Raw genomic sequence first — 17,366 nt, 5'->3', positions numbered from 1 at the left:
CGGTTGATGCCGGACCGAAGGATGGAGATGGGGAAGGAAGCAACGTTGAAAGAGATCCATCCGTTCACGCCTCAATGTTGACTTTTCTTCTTCAACTATATACCGTTTTATTCTCTTGAATCTTGTCAGCAAGCAATCACTACCACCTTTCACACGCATCGCACACCATCCATCAAAATGACCGGTACTTCTGCTACGAGTAAGTTGGTCATCATCGCTGTTATTTGCGTCGACGTCATTCTAATTCACATCGCTTCCGCGCCCTTCCAGAATATCAAGCTTGGAAGAAGCTCCAATCCCTTCACTCTTCCAAATCTTCCAAGCTCGTGCTCAAGGAGCTCTTCGCCTCTGACCCATCTCGATTCTCCACCCTTTCCAAATCATTCGTCTCCTCGTCACCGGATGTGAACATCCTCCTCGACTACTCCAAGAACCTCGTCGACGAGGAGGTCCTTTCTTCCCTTTTCGAGCTCGCTCGGGAAGCTGGTGTTGAGGGATTCCGAGATGACATGTTTGCCGGTAAACACATTAACACCTCTGAAGACCGAGCTGTTCTTCACGTCGCTCTTCGAAACCCCCCCGTCGACAAGGGTGGATTCAAGATTGACGAGGAGGGAGTTGACGAGGTTCACGGCGTTCTCGCTCACATCAAAGAGTTCTCCGACTCGGTTCGATCAGGGGCTTGGAAGGGTTACACCGGCAAGGCCATCAACACCATCGTCAACATCGGTATCGGTGGTTCAGACCTCGGTCCCGTCATGGTCACCGAAGCTCTCAAGCACTACAGCAAGCGGGACTTGAAGACGCACTTCGTTTCCAACATTGACGGTACAGATCTCGCCGAGGTTCTCAAGCTCTGTGACCCCGAGACTACCCTCTTCATCGTCGCGAGCAAGACATTCACCACCCAGGAGACCATCACCAACGCCGAGAGTGCAAAGGACTGGTTCTTGCAAACCGCCAAAGACGTGAGTGACTGATAGCATACGTCGTCGTTGTGGACCCTCGCTAACGGAAAATGGGTTTTCGTCGCGCAGAAAGAACACGTTGCTAAGCACTTTGTCGCTCTTTCCACCAACACCCAGGGTGTCACAGCCTTCGGTATCTCCGAGTCCAACATGTTTGCATTCTGGGACTGGGTCGGTGGACGATACTCTCTCTGGTCCGCTATCGGTCTTTCTATCGCCCTCGCTATCGGTTTCGACAATTTCCAGGAAATGTTGGACGGTGCCCATGCTATGGACAAGCACTTCAAGGAGACCAAGCTTGAAGACAACTTGCCCGTCATCCTTGCCTTGGTCGGTATCTGGTACAACGACTTCTATGGTACGTAACTTGTTTTGCTTCGCACCATGATGCCCTCGCTTATATTCATACCACAGGCGCCCAAACCCAGGCTCTCCTTCCTTACGACCAGTACATGAAGAAGTTCGCCGACTACTTCCAACAGGGTGACATGGAGTCCAACGGAAAGAGCGTCACCAAGGACGGTTCCCGAGTCGACTACGAGACTGGAGTGGGTTGTGCATGTTTTTGCATATAGGAGAAATTGACTGACATCCTGTTCGTAATCAGCCCATCATCTGGGGACAGTCCGGTACCAACGGTCAACACGCTTTCTACCAGCTTATTCACCAGGGGACCAAGCTCATCCCTTGGTAGGTGGCAATTAACACGGCAGTGTGAAATGAACTAACTCTTTGGCTCATAGTGATTTCCTTGCCCCTATTGAGACCCTCAACCCCATCTCCGGCGGCAAGCACCACGAGATCCTCCTCTCCAACTTCTTCGCCCAACCCGAGTAAGTGAAGCGAGCTTTTCTCATGACATTTAAGCTAAACATGCTATTTCTTCTACAGAGCGCTTGCTTTCGGTAAGACCGAGGAACAAGTTGTCGAGGAGCTCGGTGCCGAGTCATCCAACGCTGCTCTTGTCAAATCCAAGATCTTCGAGGGCAACAAGCCCACCAACTCTATCTTGTTCCAGAAACTCACTCCCGGTACCCTTGGTGCTCTTGTCGCCCTTTACGAGCACAAGATCCACGTTCAAGGTGCTATCTGGGGTATCAACTCGTACGACCAGATGGGTGTCGAGTTGGGTAAGGTGAGTGCGGCGGCGGCGGTGGAGCGAAATGCCTGTCATGGCTTGCTGGATCTGACTGTTCTGTTTCTCCGTAGGTCCTCGCCAAGGCTATTCTCAAGCAACTCGGAAACGAGAAGGATGTCCAGGGCCACGATAGCTCTGTGAGTTAGCTGGATGTCTCTGAGGCTTTGGGGCATAAGCTAACCTGTACTTTTCCAGACCACCGGTCTCATCCACCACTACCAGAAGAACCGAAAGTAAACGGATATGAGTGTCAGCGTGCGCGTGGAATAGAACATTGTCAGCAAGTAATGATGTGTATGCATGCAATTGTCATGTGAATCAAATCTGATCTGTCGTGATGTCGTTGCGTTCTATCTATCTATCTATCTATCTATGATATTATACTTGTTTGTGATAATCTATTTGACTATATTTCTTTGGTGATTGTCGTATCCTTGGTAGGTGACTTTGCCCCTTCTACTCTTCCAAAGACGTCCCATGATGCTGGTGGTGTGGGACGAGTCATCGAGCCTGAAGCGGGTGGCTCGTTCAACAGCACCTCTTCCTTTCTTTCCGCGCCATTCTTGAAAATTGTCTTTCCCTCTGCGTACGAATTCGTTTCTTGCGCAGCCGCAGCCGCCCTGGCACTCCCACTCAAAGTACTAGCTGCTCTAGGTCTTCGTTGAGCTCTACCACCCGTTCCTCCCAAAGCATAAGACCAACTGCCCCCGAGGTCTCCTGCATAGGTGGTACTTGTGATCGTCGAAATGGTCATTCCTCTGTTCCTTGTTCGTGGTAACGAGTTGAAATTCGCTGTCGACGTTGATATAGGAGCAGTATGTGGTGGGGTAGATACCGAGACTGCTCTTTCCCTCCCTGTTTGTACACCGAGAGTAGGAACGACGAGATGTCCTTGTCGCTGCGCATTGCTCAGAGGAGCTGAACGAGGGGTCGAAAGACCTGTAGCGCCAAAGTATGCGGGAGAAGAAGGAGGTGCGATTGGTAGATCTGAGTAGTTTGCCGTGAGAGGTGGTTTGGATCGATTAGAGAGATTTGATGCGGCTCTCGATCTGGCTCGAGGGCGAGAAGGCGTTTGTTTCGGCGATGAAGGAGGAGGTAATCTTGATGATCGAAGTGACGTGCTGGGAGATTGGTGCGGTAAAGGAGGCGATAAAAATCCTTCTCCGTTTTCGTCTTCTTCTTGTTCTTCGACGATAGTATGTACACCGACACCCGAATTATCTTCCACATTCGTCGTGGTGGAACCACTCTCTTCATCGCCTTCACCTGGGATGACCACCAAGCAATGTTCTGCCTGACTTCCCATCGCCAAAGCTGCCATGACGGGATTTGTCATCCATCCCAGGACCATCCCATATGCGCCATTGATGACCATCGGAGCCCATTTCCAATGTTTCTCCGCAAGGTTATCGTGTCGATAGATCGGAGCGATAACTACTATAAATACCAAGAAGAGAGGGAGACCGAATACGAAGCCGATGAGAAGACCTTGTAAGGCGGTAAGAAACATTCGATGTAAGAGGGTTTTGAGAGAAAATGGATGGTGTAAGAAGATATTCGATTCGGTTCCTTCGAATGTGAATCGCAGTAAAAGACGTATGTACCGTATCAGCCACCCTGAAGCGGAGTTGGGTTGTTGAGCAGATGATGTGGATGGGGGTGAATCTTTTGCGGAAGATGAAGGTGACGGTGAAGGGTTACTCGATGATCGTTCCGAGTCGATTTTCTCGTTTGTAGCTTGAGCTTGACCATAATAGTTGTTCGGCTTCACTCCCAGTATTGCGAACAACTTCGAAGTAGCAGGATCTGGAAGATGCTCGACATGGGGCCAGACGTATGGTAAGGGCGGGATGACTTTGTGGTGTATATCGGTATGCACGAGCGACGAGGTGATGAGCATCGAAATGGCGCATTGGATAAGCGCGGTCACACCGAGAGCCCCAGCAATGGTGTTTTTGGCCAGCACCCATATCTGCGATAAGAGTCGTCATCAGCCTATTCTGCCACTTTGATAAGAATGAGTAGTAGACGCTAAGAGAGGATGGAGCGATGGAAACGCACTGTGACATATTGCGCGTTATGATACACTACGGACCGAGCGTGATTAGCAAAGGACTGAAGATATGGAGACCCAAGCGAGACTCACTAGCATAAGCAATACCGAAATTTGCACCTCCATCAATCAGCTAAACCAGCAAGACGTATCAGCACCTCCTTTTCTATCTTCACCCGGAACAGCACATCGCGGTGACTCACCCCTGCCACGAAACCCTGTGTGAAAATGATATAGAACCATTGTCTGCCTGTTAGTGGGACTGGGAATGGTCGAAAGAGGGATTTCATCGTGCGTATTGGTGTTGCACGTTGCGCACCGCGATTGAGATTAAAGGAGAAGGATGGGAGGAGGAGCGGAAAGGAAGAGAAGAGAAGAGAAGATGAAGAATGGAGAATGGAAGATGGATGATTGAATGGAAAGTTGGGACGAGATGTGAATTCCATTCCATTCACTTTTGGTTGATCCGTGATTTACGCAGAATGATCAACTTTGCCGCGTCGTTCCCTTGTTTGGTTCCGACGTAGTTTAATTGAAAGGAAATGGGGGGATCGAATACGACTTGGAGGTTAGTTGGGTGGCAAATCATCAAATCACGATGCGTCAGCGTAGTTGACTTGGCAATAACAATCATCAGTTGGTTGAAAGCATGTTCGAGCATCATCTCTAGACGATTGATCATCATCCCAACACTTAGTCATCAACTAGAACAAGATATACAAAAGCAGCGGGGCGTACTACCACTTCCACCTCCATCCTTCTCGTCCTTCTCGATCTTTGTCATTCCTATCATCACCACCCGCCAAGAGATCAATCAACCACCATGACTACTACTTCACCCACGTCTAGAGCCGAGATGATGTTCTTGGGTCAGGAATGCAAGCACCCAGCTTGTCATTTGCACGACTTCTTGCCCTTTTCCGTGAGTCGCGGCGTGTTGACTACAGACTCCATCATTCAGCATAGCTCCTCGTCCCTGCTCTTTCTGTATACCTGCTGACTCTTCCAACACACACAGTGCCCAGCATGCCACCAATCATTCTGTCAACCGCATTTCCTCCCTTCCCAACATAATTGTACTGCCCCTCTCCCACCATCCATGGTCGACCGAATAGCTCCCGTTTGTCCGATGTGCGCCGAGATTGTCCCGTATCCCAAATCGTCAACTCTCGATCCTAATGAAGCTGTCGAGAGACATATACTGTCGGGGACATGTACGGGATTCGTAGGTGGGGAAGAGAGGAAGAAAGCGGAAGCGAAGAGGAGGAGAGATAATGGGGAAGTATGTTGGAGGAAAACTTGTGGAAAAGTCTTGGTCGTCAAGATGAAATGCGAGGTGAGTGGGCTTGGGCGTTTGTCCCAAGCGCTATTGTTCGCCATCAGCGCAAAGGAACACTGTGCGAGAGATCGTTGAACATGCCAGCTGATGTTTTGTCTTTGTGTCGCAGCAATGCCAACATATGTTTTGCCCATCCCATCGAACTCCAAATTCCCACTCGTGCACACCCAATTCTACACCATCCACCTCACGCACGACCACTCCACAACCACCGATCTCCCGACCAGCAGGCAAAGCTGCCTTCTCCCGCTTAGCACAATCCGTATCTGCATCCTCCTCATCTAAGCCGTCCTCTTCGACTACAAGCGTACCTATCAAAGCGAACCCGCTACCACCACCGCAACCGTCGTCGTCGTCGAACGGTCCTACGCCAATCACGGCAAGTTCGGGACCGAGCGAAAAGCTCGATGCGAGAGCGGCAGCAGCAGCAGCAGCGTTAAAAAGAGCAGGTCACGATGTCAAAGTGCCTTTTGTCAAGACAAAAACGGAAAAGTGAGTCGCGACTCCGTACTTATACATCAAGCTTGTTATTAGTTATCGTTGCTGACAAGTTTTATTCCTTGTACGTATAGACGATCACAAGCCGAGCTCAATTCGACGATACAAGCTCTCAAAGTACGGCACGATAAAGGCTTACTTAGCAAAGCAGAGGAGGTGAGATAGTTCCTTGCCTTGTCATACGACGCATGACGGAGACGGCTCATTGTCTTGCGTCTCAGGTGAGATACGCAGAGCTCGTAGGCGAACGAGAAGCGTCGAAGCGGATAGGAGGAGGGAAGACGAAAGGAGGAAAGGGTGATTGTGTGATCGCCTAGCCAATCGGCGTCGAAATTAGCCATTAGTGTTGCATTGCATTGTACATATGAACATTATGTGTGTATAAGTCTATCCATCTATATATGACCAAAGAAGTCCCGTTTATCCTCTGGTATTTATGCTTTCACCGTTTCACTCGTCGACCCCCTAAGCTCTACATCCGACTTACGCCCTCTCAGTCTCTCCGTGACAGCATTCGCGCTCTTATCTTCAATCTTCTTCTTCTTCAACATATTCCCACCACCACTCCATCCGACCCAACCTGCTTCGTGTGGACCTCGTGCGAGTAATGCTAAGATACCTGCTCCAACGAACGCTACGGCTGTTCCACCGGTTGGACGCCAGCCGTACGAGTTGTAGATCTTCGTCATGATAGCCGTCCCGGATGTCTGGTGGGGGGGCAATGCAGAGTATTAGTCAGCAATTCCTCAAATCGTCATCACAGCGTACTGCCGCTACCAAGAAGACAACGGGAAGGTGGGAAAGAGTGGTGTCGCACTCACCTGACCTGCGAACAATGCTAGGAGATTACACCCATTCAACCTTGCTCTCGCTTTCGGATCTAACCCCGCCACTCTATATCCATTACTGACTTGAATCAACTGTTGGCCAACGTCATACAGAACGATCGCGATACATATCGCTGATACGTTCAAGTGCGCTCCGATAAGAGCGACGATCATTGCCAATAAGTCGATATGGAGTCCGACCAATTGACCGAAATATGGATTGACGCGATCGACTATCCTACCCCATTGAGGAGCGAGTACGACGCCGACGAGGCCAAGAAGTCCGAACAAACCGACGTCAAGAGAGTTGTAGCTGCGTTGCGGGTCAGCGAGACTTCAACCAAGGGGGGAAAGACGAGGCAATATTGGCGATGAAGTGTGACTCACTGATAAGGCGAGTCGGTCATCAAGAATGTGAGGGTCGTCCAGCTAAAGACAGTATAAGCAGATGTATGACTGTGGTCAGGGCACCACCACTCACAAGCCAGCAAAGACGGCACTGGTAAAGTATGCGATCACGCAGACTTGTACCAGGGTAGGGTACATGGTCATCATCTTTGCCATGGACAGGAGCTTTGTGCGTCAAATATCAGTATTGTAGCCTTGGACGTCAAACGATGTCAGCCACTCACGACACCGGGATATGATAAACCGATATCCTTCCCTGGTGTATCTGGTAGTGCCAACCAAAGAACCACTGTCATCGCTACGGGACATAGCACCAGCATGAGTCCTCCGCCAATCCAACCTCAAACCCCAATAATAGATACCACTTACCACCTTGCAGTCCCACAGCTAACCAATAAACATCTCTCCAAGTCGCAAAATTACTGATTATCCCCGCCAAAAGTCTACCCATCACCAAACCAAATATCAATCCTGTCAAAGTGATACTCATCGCTCTTGCCCTTCTATGACTGGGAGCCAGATCTGCCGTCCATGGAATACAGATCTGAGGTGTTACCGTCAACAGCCCCACTACGAAGGAAATACCTTCGAGCATCGCGACGGATCGGGAGAGGGCGAGGCCGATAGAAAATATACAAGAGAGGAACATTAGGATCATGACCAGTTGACGACGTCGGACGAGATCGCCCAGGGGCGAGATGAGGAGGATACCACATCCATAGCCTGCTTGAGCGAGTGTGGGTACGGCAGAAACTCGATCGTAGTCGACGCCAAAGTCGTTGGCGATGCTAAACGAGTATAATCGATCTATGAGCAAGAGGACTTGAAATACACGAGGGTCTACTTGTGAAGTCTCGACTCACGCAACGAGCATCGGTTGGATATAGTAGAGGTTCATCACCGAGACCGTCTGATCAAAGCCATAGTAGTAGATGAGAATCAGTATGATGCCCAGAAGAGAAAAACGACCGCACTTCTCTCACGTAGAGCTATGCGAACTCACCGCTGCTGTTGCGAAGATCGCATTGATTCTCCATGTAAACGCAAATTCCTCTTCTACTAACTTATTCGGATCATGTCTTCTATATTTCGGTATTGGCAAGAATCCAAAATCCCTCTTTCGAATAGGTATCAAGGACGGATCTCGTGGGGGCGCAGTAGCACGATACGATGATAGTCGAGAGAGGATAGTGGTGAGTGGGGTGGCGGCGTGGTGGTGATGGGTTGAGGATGGTAAGTCTATCGATGTGGATGCGGATGTGGAAGGGGGGTAAGATGGGAGAGTAGTGGTGGTGGTAGTCGTCGTCGTCGTCGTTGTTTCGTAACCTTTCTCGAGGTCAGTCGATGCGATAGCAGGAGGTCGGTCTGTCATGCCGGCGGGATGAAGAAGGCAAGAGCGCGAGATGGGTATATGACTGTCGAGCAGTACAAAGGGAGGTAAATGATAACAGTGGAGAGCAGGATAAAGCACCGTCGTTCGAGTCACTACTATATATACAACATCAAGTGGTAGTGACAATGTTCTACTAGTATCTTGTATCGTCAGATCATGATGAACAAAGTTGACTCATCATGCGTCCATTCTCCCATCCATCCCATCCCTTCGTGAAGTAGTTGGTTGCCTTACGAGAGATTATCTGATATTTTTGGAGCAGATCGGACACCGCCGACCGGTCCGACGATCACGCGGTTCAGCGCAATTAACGCAGATCAGACCACGGCTGATCGTATCATTTCGGTCGGCCGATCTGTCTTACTTACTCATGCATATGTGTATCGACACCAGTAGTGTGGGTTGATCATCTATCATAAGCGCGTTGTATGACTTGCGCGTTACGCTGTCCTCATCATCGTGATGATACACACAAGGATAACGTCCTCGAACAAGGTTATCAGCCATTGTGTATATATCGATCTGAAACAAGCAAGGGGAACGTTGTGCCTTTGAGATGTTTTGGAATCATGGATCAATGCGCGAAGCACGGTCGTGTGTGTACCGCACATCTCATCTCATCTCATCTCATCTCATCTCACTATCACTCATACCTTTACTGCTTCTTCCCATTGTCTTGCTACATAATTGCTAACGCATCCTGTCGACTCACTTGATACCGTGACCGCAGATACCGTACGATTGACTCGCCCCGCTCAACGCGTCAGGTCTCAGTGAAGCGAACTGAAATCGCATTGACCTTCGATCCACTCCATGTCATGACCTCGTCTGTAATACGCCGCTACGAAGCTCTCCCGACCATACAAGTCAATCATAACGAGATCTATAGTCGAGATGACTATCCCGAGGCCGGACCGAGCAGGAGTATCACACGAACAAAGAGTGCAGAACGAACCCAGACGTGGACTGAGGAATTAGGTTCCTCTTCGAGCTGGCAAGATGACCAGGAGGAAGGGGATAGGTTGAGCACCTTAGCCGGACCCTATGGACATGATTTCTGTAAGCTCGAGTGGGACTGCACAAAGAGGGAATATGCTAACTCGCTCCGCTAGGGTCGATCTCATCGGAGATGATCGATTCGTTAGTTGACGAACTTCATCCCGCGCATGAGGATGCACTGGGTCTACCAACGGCTGAGAGTGTTATAGCGAAGAATCAACGGAAGAGTTACAGACTTGAGTCGGACGATGAAGATCTGTCGGATCACGAGGAGGCCATTGGGAGCGAGAGCGAGAGTGAGAGTCAGAGTGAGAGTGGAGGAGAATTCTGGAGACGGGAGCTACTGTCGGGAAGTACAGAGAAGGAAGAACTGGCCAATGGAGCAGGACCAAGTCCAAGGTCTACGAGTGAACAATCGATACAACCAACCACCCCTGTTCGGCTGCCATCAGCATATGCGAAAATACCGACCACACCCAGACCCACACCTGATCCCATATTGTCCATCGACGACATCATTCGGAGACATTCACCAGCCGCTGCTGATGCCGAAGCTGCTGCGCGAGACAAGGCAAGGAAGGAAATCGGTCTTAATGCCTCATCAGTGGATCTGAGCTTGGGTGCTCAAGCACGAAGGGAGAGTGGCGAGAGTATTATGAGTGATGTCGGACGAAAGAATTTTGTTTCGAGCACGAAGTCAAAGCCTTCGTCTTCGACCCGTCCTCTCCCAACAAGTGTTCGCTCCTCATCCTCCTTGAGAGCGGGAACGCCCTCCGCGACAAAGCACGGACACGAGACACATCGGACATCCACCGAGAGCTTGGCAAGCTTGAGTGAAGAAAGTATCCTGATCGGCGCAAGGATGGGTCAAGCACTTCTCGACGAGTTGGACCACGAATCCCTTCGATCTTCGTCTTCGCCCGGTTCGAGACGGACAAGCACACAACGATCTCGTCCTTCCATATCGAGATCATCAACCACGTCGCCAAGTCTAACTCAGCGTATGAAGATTAAGCCCGACCGCGACAGTGACAGTGGCGAGAAAGACGACCCCCTTGCCCAAGCGAGATATCTCCGATCACCACATTTAAATCGAACTGTCACACTTCCCGGTCCGAAACCTCTACGCGTCTCCCTCGCCGAAGTTGGGAATCTCACGACCGGTCATCCTGTAATTCTCTTTCTCGGATTAGGTTGCGTACGATACCTCGTCGCACTATTCGACGACATAGCTCGCGCTTTCAACCTCCGTCTGATCTGTATTGATCGTTGGGGGATAGGCAAGACTGACCAAATTCCTCAGGAGAAGAAGGATGTTAAAGCTTGGGCTGAAGTGGTGGAGCAAGTTCTGAAGGAGATTGGGGTTCGAGGCGATCTTAGTATTTTGGCACATAGTGCAGGGGCCCCCTTTGCGCTTGCTTTTGCGTTACGGATGGAAGAGAGAATAAGAGGGAAAATACATCTCTTAGCGCCGTGGGTCAGTGCCGATATCGATGGTGGTGAGTGACCAGTGTGATACGGTCGAACGATAGTCTATTTTGTGCTCGCACAACCAATCAAGATTGTGATGATGGAGAAATTCATGCTGATGCCATAACGCTTCTTGTGTAGGCTACAAATGGCTGAAATGGATACCACACGGTGTGATCCGTTCTGCCACAGCAGCAGAATGGCGACTTCAATCGTACTTGATTGGCAAACCACCTTCGTCGGACTACAAACCCATCGAACACAATCGAAACGTACCAATCACGAACGACACGAAAAGTTCAGAACAAGACCGTCGGACAGGTAGTCCAACCACCCAGAAGAGTGGGAGTAGCCCACATCGATTGGTCAAGAGAGCTTCGAAGATGTTTTCGCCAAAATCGCTGGACACGGTATTGCCAATACCATTAGGATCGAGCAGTCGAGTTTCCCTCAACACGGTAGAAGGTGTGACAGCAGATTCAGACAACTCGTTGGTTTCAAGTACCTCAAGTACGAGTGTCCAGACTCCATCGCATAGTGCGAACACGTCCATGCAAGATATCGACACAGCATCGTTAATCGTAGACCGAGGAGTAGACTTTGGTCTAGGAGAAGGCTTCGATTCGTCTTCCTCTATCTCAATGAATATGAATCTCCCCTCTCCCTCTACCAAATCGCCCACTGCCGGTGCCGGTGCCGGTGCCCGTACGCGCCCCGCCACTCCTTCCGGCCCTTCATTTACCCAAATCCTCATGCAAGCCTCACACGCCGAATGCGAACCCGGTACGACCTCCGACCTCCTCTCCATAATCCTCCATCGCCATTCCAACTCTAAACAACCTTGGGGATTCTCATATACCCAAATTACGAAGCCTGTCAAGATCTGGTATGGTACGGAGGACGATAAGATTTCAGAGAGGAGTATGAGATGGTTGGAAAGGAGTTTGAATGATGTAGAGTTGATCTTGGTCCAAAAGGAAGGACATGGCTTGATGACCAGTGCTAAAGTCATGTGGGAGGTATTTGAGAGTTTAGGCAAAGATGCCAAGGGATAGGGAGTAATGGACTAAGATTCGGTACGATGATGGTCGTTCAACAATGAAGAAATTCCATTCGGACCGAGGATTTGACGCAAGAACACATTTTACATATTAGGCCTTGCGGCATGCTTGGTATTCCAATCTATTATACTATATCTTGTTGAGAGACTACTCGCTATATTGGCTGAAAAGGGATGTCAGCTATGCCTGCGATCTCTACTGACATCACACTCACGATCCATTGTCCCATGATGGCAACGGGCACACCCCAGCTGTAAATACATTCGCGTCAGCATTTGACCGTAGTGTACAGCTGCACGACTCACGCATCACGCCGTATCGTTACGCTGAAACAACACTTGATCTCCCTGAACTCGTCGCCTGATCCTCCAGCGTCGGACGATGCCCCATCGCTGAAGATGGATTGGGGCAGTGCCAAATCTGGGATGTAAGGCGGTGCCGACGCCGCGCTCTTTGCAGGCTGTGACGCGGGTGTCGCAGACAAGTGTCGAGGTCGATGACGGGTAAGTGAAATCGGCACGTGCAGTGTGCAGGACATTGACATTGATCGTTGACCTATGCATAGAGGTTAAGCGAGATTCAGAAGGTCTTAACGCAGCACTCACTTGGGTCAAAGGCAATCTTGGCGTATCCCTCCCAGTATCGCACCGCGCTGTCCTCGTCCATGAGCTCGTACACACAGAGCTGGCCGTCACGGAACATTGACGCGGGGACGCCTGTGAGATTTGAGAATTCCTGATTGGCTTTCTGGATTTCTCCCGTTCTTCGCCAGATACACGATGGTGTGTGAATGGCTGAGGAACGTCAGCGGGAGACCTGAAAGAACGGTGAAGTATCACTTACACGCGAAAGCCCTGTCATACTCTAACATCCACCGTTCCATCGCTTCCTCCACAAAGACCAGATCCACGTTGGTCAAGGTTCGCGCGATTTGTCGGAACTTCGGTCGGAAACCAGCCAGCGCAGCAAGAATACGTCGACGCGAATCAGGCGAAATGCTTTTCCCAAACGCCGCTACGGGTGTCGCTGTGACGTAAAGTGTTAGCGAGGGGGAGATAGGTATAGAGTTTGCGCACTCACAGACTGAGAACGAGAGCCGGCCGTTACGACCTATAGGTCCTCGGGAGGGACTGTTGATGGGCGATACTTGACGACTGTCCATTTTGGGTGCTGCACGTCCCGACTCCATCCACTTGTTCATCCTCTCGTACCCCTTTACATAGTCGTAAGGTTTCAGAAGACCTGCATCGTATTTGGCCTTGATGACTTGAGCGAGTCGCGACGCCCTCGGACCGTTAGGCTGATCTGCAGCCGCCATGAGGTATTTATCCCTGAGACAGGTCAGCGAGCGAAGACAAAAGGGGTACTTACATTCTGGACATGTGCGAGAGCTTTGAACCACTAGCATCGCGTCCTTTGCCCTTGAGACTAGGTGGAGGTGCGACAAACTGCTTGGTTGCGGAAGACGGGCCTTGTGGAGGTGTGGGGAATACACCGTTGCTGTCCGTGGGGGTGATGCTGCCGGTAGTGAGGTCATCTACGAGACTGGTCACGGCAAGCCCGTTGGGATCTTGTCCCTCGAGTTGGTTCATGAATGCGAGGAAGTCGGTGGGAAGGTTTGGAACGCCAAGATCTTTCATGAATTTACTGCAGTGGGTTATAAGTTAGATAGGCAGTGAAAGCTATCACGAGGCAACTCACTTCAGCGCTGCAAGCTCTGAGTCGTCATTGTGCCATGACGGCGCGGGAACAGTGCTCGTACCCGGATTGGACAGCTGTTGCTCCATCGGTGCACTACTGAAAGTGATCTGACCATTCGAGTCGGGAAGCAGAGGCCATGTAGGAGGGAAGTTTGGGTCAGAGTAAATGGGCGGGAGTTGCTGTGGAGGTAGTTGGGGCGGTTGGTTTGACGATAAGACGGGTTGTGGTTGTGGAGGGAGTGGTTCTTGGATTGCTGGTAGCTCCTCTAGGTGGGGTGATGTCGTACGAGTCCGCTCGTGCTTGTGGTCGGAATGATGAGGATGATGAGGGGGTGGTGTGAAGTCGCGACACAAATGGGGAATTTCTCGCTTGATACTGTAGATGGATTAGGGATGTAACGCGACAGGCGTCTATTTTCACTTACCATCGTTCGCAAGGTCGACCACCCTCACAGACCATATGACTAACACTCAATTAGCATAGAAGCTCTATACTTAAGTGGAGTGCACACTCACCTCCTTCTACAATAGACGCACGCCTTGCCCGTTGACCTCTTTGATCTCTTCTTTCTCGGTTCATCTCCATGATGATGTCCATCATCTGATTCTGCTCCCGTATCATCATGATGATCATGATGATGATGACTACTACTCGTCCTCTTTGTCATACTCGGCTTTTTCCGTCTCCCCGACGAAGGTCCAGCTACACCCTCTGATTCTGTCGAGCTCATCCCGTCTTGTCCATGCGAATAACTACTTATATCAGGTTTCAAATCCACCAATGGTCCCTTGTTCGCTGTCGCCATGGAGAAGTTTTGGTTTGTATAGGTGTATAAACCGTTTTGTGGTTGTGATCCGGAAGAGGTGGAACGCGTATTTAGGAAGTTTGGAAAGCTACTACTACTGTTAGATGCCGATGCATCATTCGGATTATGATTTTGATTTTGATTATTGTAATTCATCCTAGATTGAAGGGGTGGGATGAAGGGATGGATGGGATGGTTGGGAAGAGGGGTGTCGGAATGAATTCGAGAGGTTTACGTTAAGACCGGAGAGATTGATGGTGCAGGAGGTTAAGGAGGAATGCGAGGGATTGTATTGGGCGTTGGTGACTTGGATCACTATAAATCAACCAAATCGCATCGTACGGTGAGGGAGGTGACAGGCAACATTATAGACGCGCGGGATCAAATTTTAATCAGCGTATCAATAATCTCCCATCATGTGGCACATTTGGCAAGAGCACTCGGCAATCATAAAACCTTGTCTGCACCAACGACAGATGTGATCCTTCTATTGCTAGTTTTGCATCGCGCCGGAATGATCACTGAACATCGAGTGATTGGCCCGAGGGCTTGAGATCCGTCAGTACAATGCGTTCACATTGTCGTTCATATGCGGGACAGATACGTCGGCCCGGGGTTCACCTAGCATAACTGCTACATGGGTTTTGGCTAGCGTTGCTGCGTACACGCGTAGAGTACGTCAGGTACTGCAGCGCCGTACAGCCGAGAATATCATCATCCTGATAGTCTACATATGCACTGCTCCACGGCTGTCACGGGTAACAATCAGACTAACATTGGCGCAGTAACTACCGCAAATGTTGTGTAGAAGATCAGAAAAGAACCAGTAGAAGTAAAGCTTAAGATCTATTGCAGGCCAGGTTTGTCCAACTTGTTCGACATTCTCAAATAGCGATCATGTCAGACCCAGCTGGTCGCACTATGATCCTTGAGATATACCCCTTATAACGCACATCTTGCCGAGCGCAGCCGCGAGTAATGACAACTTCGACAGTCCATTATCGTTTCAAAATACCCTACATAGAGATTCGCGTTCGCCTCCGTTGTAAATTGTTGCAATCGCGACTCATCTGGGCCTTTAGGTCGACCGAGATCAACGCGCGATTGGGCTGCTGAGGAAGGACGAGATCTTTGTCAACGTATTTCGTGGATCAGTGGATAGTCGACGAGAGGGGTCGGAAGCTGCAAGACCTTCAGAGCAAGGATTAAGGACTTTGAGATAGCCATCCTTATTCAATGTGTCGGGCGAGTAGATAGGACTGAAATTGTGGCAGAATCTGTCTAAATGTGCACCTTACCCGAGTTGTCATATTCAACGTCAATAGGAAGAAGGAACGAAGCGCGACTCGAGGAGGGGTGAACTGGTATTCGTCAAGGTCGGTCGCCAATACCAAGTGCTGATCGTCATATCCGTTGCAGTGGATCCCATTTTCGCTCAAGTGTACTGCTTACTGCCAAAGACCACTACATGGACCAGCCGGATGCATGGTGTGTGTTTTCTACATATACATGGGAATCATTGAGGCGTTTGTTGTTATCACCATGTGTTGAAATGGGTTCACGCATGACCAGTGACGTCATTACGTCACACCGGGTGACAATTGCAACCGTTTCGTGGAGTTTGAGTTGAAAGACAAAGGTTGATTGATCTCTAGTTGTTGATGATATCTCTTTTGCTTTTGCTTTGATATACCGTAACTGAACACATCGTCACAGATAAAGACCATATCACAAGCAGATTCATCATAATGTGTGAGTAGAACATGGATTCCGCTCTGTCCTTTCCCGCATGTCCCACTGCTGCTTGCGCGCAATATGGCTGACGCGCCGTCACAGCCGACCTATTCAACCAAGCCGTTAACGCTGCGACATCCGCCGCCAACACTGCTGTCAACACTGCTACCTCGCTCGCGAACCAAGCGACGACGCTCGCAACCAACGCTGCCAACTCTGAGACCGCCGCCAACGTTACCGCCCAGGCAAAGACTCTCGGTGCTCAAGGCGTTTCTGCTGCGGGATCCCTCGCCGGACAAGCTCATGCTCAAGCACACGCCTTTGCTCCTGGTATCGTCCCTGCACCTGGTACTGGCACTACCACTGCCGGTGGAGAGGTTGACACTCGAGGTGATTTGAGTCCTACAGACGAAGTGGGCAAGGCAAAGTTTGAGAAGCTCTTTGAGCAGAGGGCAGCTGCGGACGAATTGCAGGAGAAGGGTATCCTTAAAGGCAAGTCACTCCTTGGTTCCATTATGCTGTTTATACTGACCCACTTCTAGGCAAGCCGGGGGACGCTCTTGCCGGAAAGAAGGCCGAGTTGCAAAAGGCCATCACTAAAGTGAGTCGCGTGTATCACTGTAGCAACGCATACTGACCGCCACCCGCTCCAGGACGCCCTCGACAAGGAAATCGCACAGCGACCCCCTCCAGATGAGCTCGTGAAGAAGGGTATCCTCCAACGTGAGTCGTCTTCTTTATGCTTTGACTCGCGCTAACCCTGCGCAGCCGGCGATGCCCCGCTTCATCAATAAGGGCTCCGCAATTTCGCGCGGTGGTCAGATTACGACGGCTAATGCCGTAGGGTCAGATGTTGCAGTGTGGGTGCTATACCATTAAAAGAGTGAATACCGAATCTATGTATGATAGTATATGTATGCCCCTCTCTCGTCATCATCGGTTGCCGCAATAGCGCTGTCTCGGGTCTCAGAC

The 17,366-nt window shown here is 50.2% G+C and overlaps 8 protein-coding genes across 8 annotated transcripts; 4 read left to right on the top strand and 4 right to left on the bottom strand.

Annotated features, from left to right (window-relative positions):
• Positions 1 to 177: 177 nt before the first annotated feature.
• On the top strand, positions 178 to 2,343 carry CI109_100495 (glucose-6-phosphate isomerase; the record flags this gene model as incomplete). The annotated part of the gene is made up of 9 exons (XM_032002844.1): positions 178 to 199; positions 271 to 968; positions 1,038 to 1,326; positions 1,383 to 1,516; positions 1,576 to 1,658; positions 1,712 to 1,801; positions 1,860 to 2,103; positions 2,178 to 2,243; positions 2,302 to 2,343. 9 exons carry the CDS (start codon positions 178 to 180, stop codon positions 2,341 to 2,343), a joined length of 1,668 nt encoding a protein of 555 aa, XP_031862651.1.
• Positions 2,344 to 2,512: 169 nt separating this feature from the next.
• On the bottom strand, positions 2,513 to 4,449 carry CI109_100494 (uncharacterized protein; the record flags this gene model as incomplete). The annotated part of the gene is made up of 4 exons (XM_032002845.1): positions 2,513 to 4,078; positions 4,168 to 4,193; positions 4,253 to 4,292; positions 4,363 to 4,449. 4 exons carry the CDS (start codon positions 4,447 to 4,449, stop codon positions 2,513 to 2,515), a joined length of 1,719 nt encoding a protein of 572 aa, XP_031862652.1.
• A 533-nt stretch (positions 4,450 to 4,982) lies between these two features.
• Positions 4,983 to 6,313, top strand: CI109_100493 (uncharacterized protein; the record flags this gene model as incomplete). The annotated part of the gene is made up of 5 exons (XM_032002846.1): positions 4,983 to 5,081; positions 5,178 to 5,495; positions 5,608 to 5,990; positions 6,071 to 6,152; positions 6,218 to 6,313. 5 exons carry the CDS (start codon positions 4,983 to 4,985, stop codon positions 6,311 to 6,313), a joined length of 978 nt encoding a protein of 325 aa, XP_031862653.1.
• A 117-nt stretch (positions 6,314 to 6,430) lies between these two features.
• Positions 6,431 to 8,603, bottom strand: CI109_100492 (uncharacterized protein; the record flags this gene model as incomplete). The annotated part of the gene is made up of 8 exons (XM_032002847.2): positions 6,431 to 6,703; positions 6,818 to 7,136; positions 7,211 to 7,252; positions 7,305 to 7,396; positions 7,456 to 7,529; positions 7,601 to 8,019; positions 8,095 to 8,141; positions 8,235 to 8,603. 8 exons carry the CDS (start codon positions 8,601 to 8,603, stop codon positions 6,431 to 6,433), a joined length of 1,635 nt encoding a protein of 544 aa, XP_031862654.2.
• Positions 8,604 to 9,201: 598 nt separating this feature from the next.
• Positions 9,202 to 12,148, top strand: CI109_100491 (uncharacterized protein; the record flags this gene model as incomplete). The annotated part of the gene is made up of 4 exons (XM_032002848.2): positions 9,202 to 9,218; positions 9,355 to 9,683; positions 9,737 to 11,122; positions 11,235 to 12,148. 4 exons carry the CDS (start codon positions 9,202 to 9,204, stop codon positions 12,146 to 12,148), a joined length of 2,646 nt encoding a protein of 881 aa, XP_031862655.2.
• Positions 12,149 to 12,308: 160 nt separating this feature from the next.
• Positions 12,309 to 13,472, bottom strand: CI109_100490 (uncharacterized protein; the record flags this gene model as incomplete). The annotated part of the gene is made up of 6 exons (XM_065966804.1): positions 12,309 to 12,317; positions 12,369 to 12,405; positions 12,460 to 12,709; positions 12,760 to 12,948; positions 12,998 to 13,180; positions 13,235 to 13,472. The coding sequence occupies 6 exons, from the start codon at positions 13,470 to 13,472 to the stop codon at positions 12,309 to 12,311; spliced, it is 906 nt and encodes a 301-aa protein (XP_065822876.1).
• A 49-nt stretch (positions 13,473 to 13,521) lies between these two features.
• CI109_100489 (uncharacterized protein) lies at positions 13,522 to 14,660 on the bottom strand (the record flags this gene model as incomplete). The annotated part of the gene is made up of 4 exons (XM_065966803.1): positions 13,522 to 13,801; positions 13,856 to 14,230; positions 14,280 to 14,318; positions 14,371 to 14,660. 4 exons carry the CDS (start codon positions 14,658 to 14,660, stop codon positions 13,522 to 13,524), a joined length of 984 nt encoding a protein of 327 aa, XP_065822875.1.
• Positions 14,661 to 16,408: 1,748 nt separating this feature from the next.
• On the top strand, positions 16,409 to 17,188 carry CI109_100488 (uncharacterized protein; the record flags this gene model as incomplete). The annotated part of the gene is made up of 5 exons (XM_065966802.1): positions 16,409 to 16,412; positions 16,497 to 16,886; positions 16,937 to 16,995; positions 17,048 to 17,117; positions 17,163 to 17,188. 5 exons carry the CDS (start codon positions 16,409 to 16,411, stop codon positions 17,186 to 17,188), a joined length of 549 nt encoding a protein of 182 aa, XP_065822874.1.
• Positions 17,189 to 17,366: the final 178 nt, after the last annotated feature.

This window comes from Kwoniella shandongensis, chromosome 1, assembly GCF_008629635.2.
Source record: "Kwoniella shandongensis chromosome 1, complete sequence".
NCBI lineage: Eukaryota > Fungi > Basidiomycota > Tremellomycetes > Tremellales > Cryptococcaceae > Kwoniella > Kwoniella shandongensis.
This window is presented reverse-complemented; position numbering and strand designations above follow the sequence as displayed.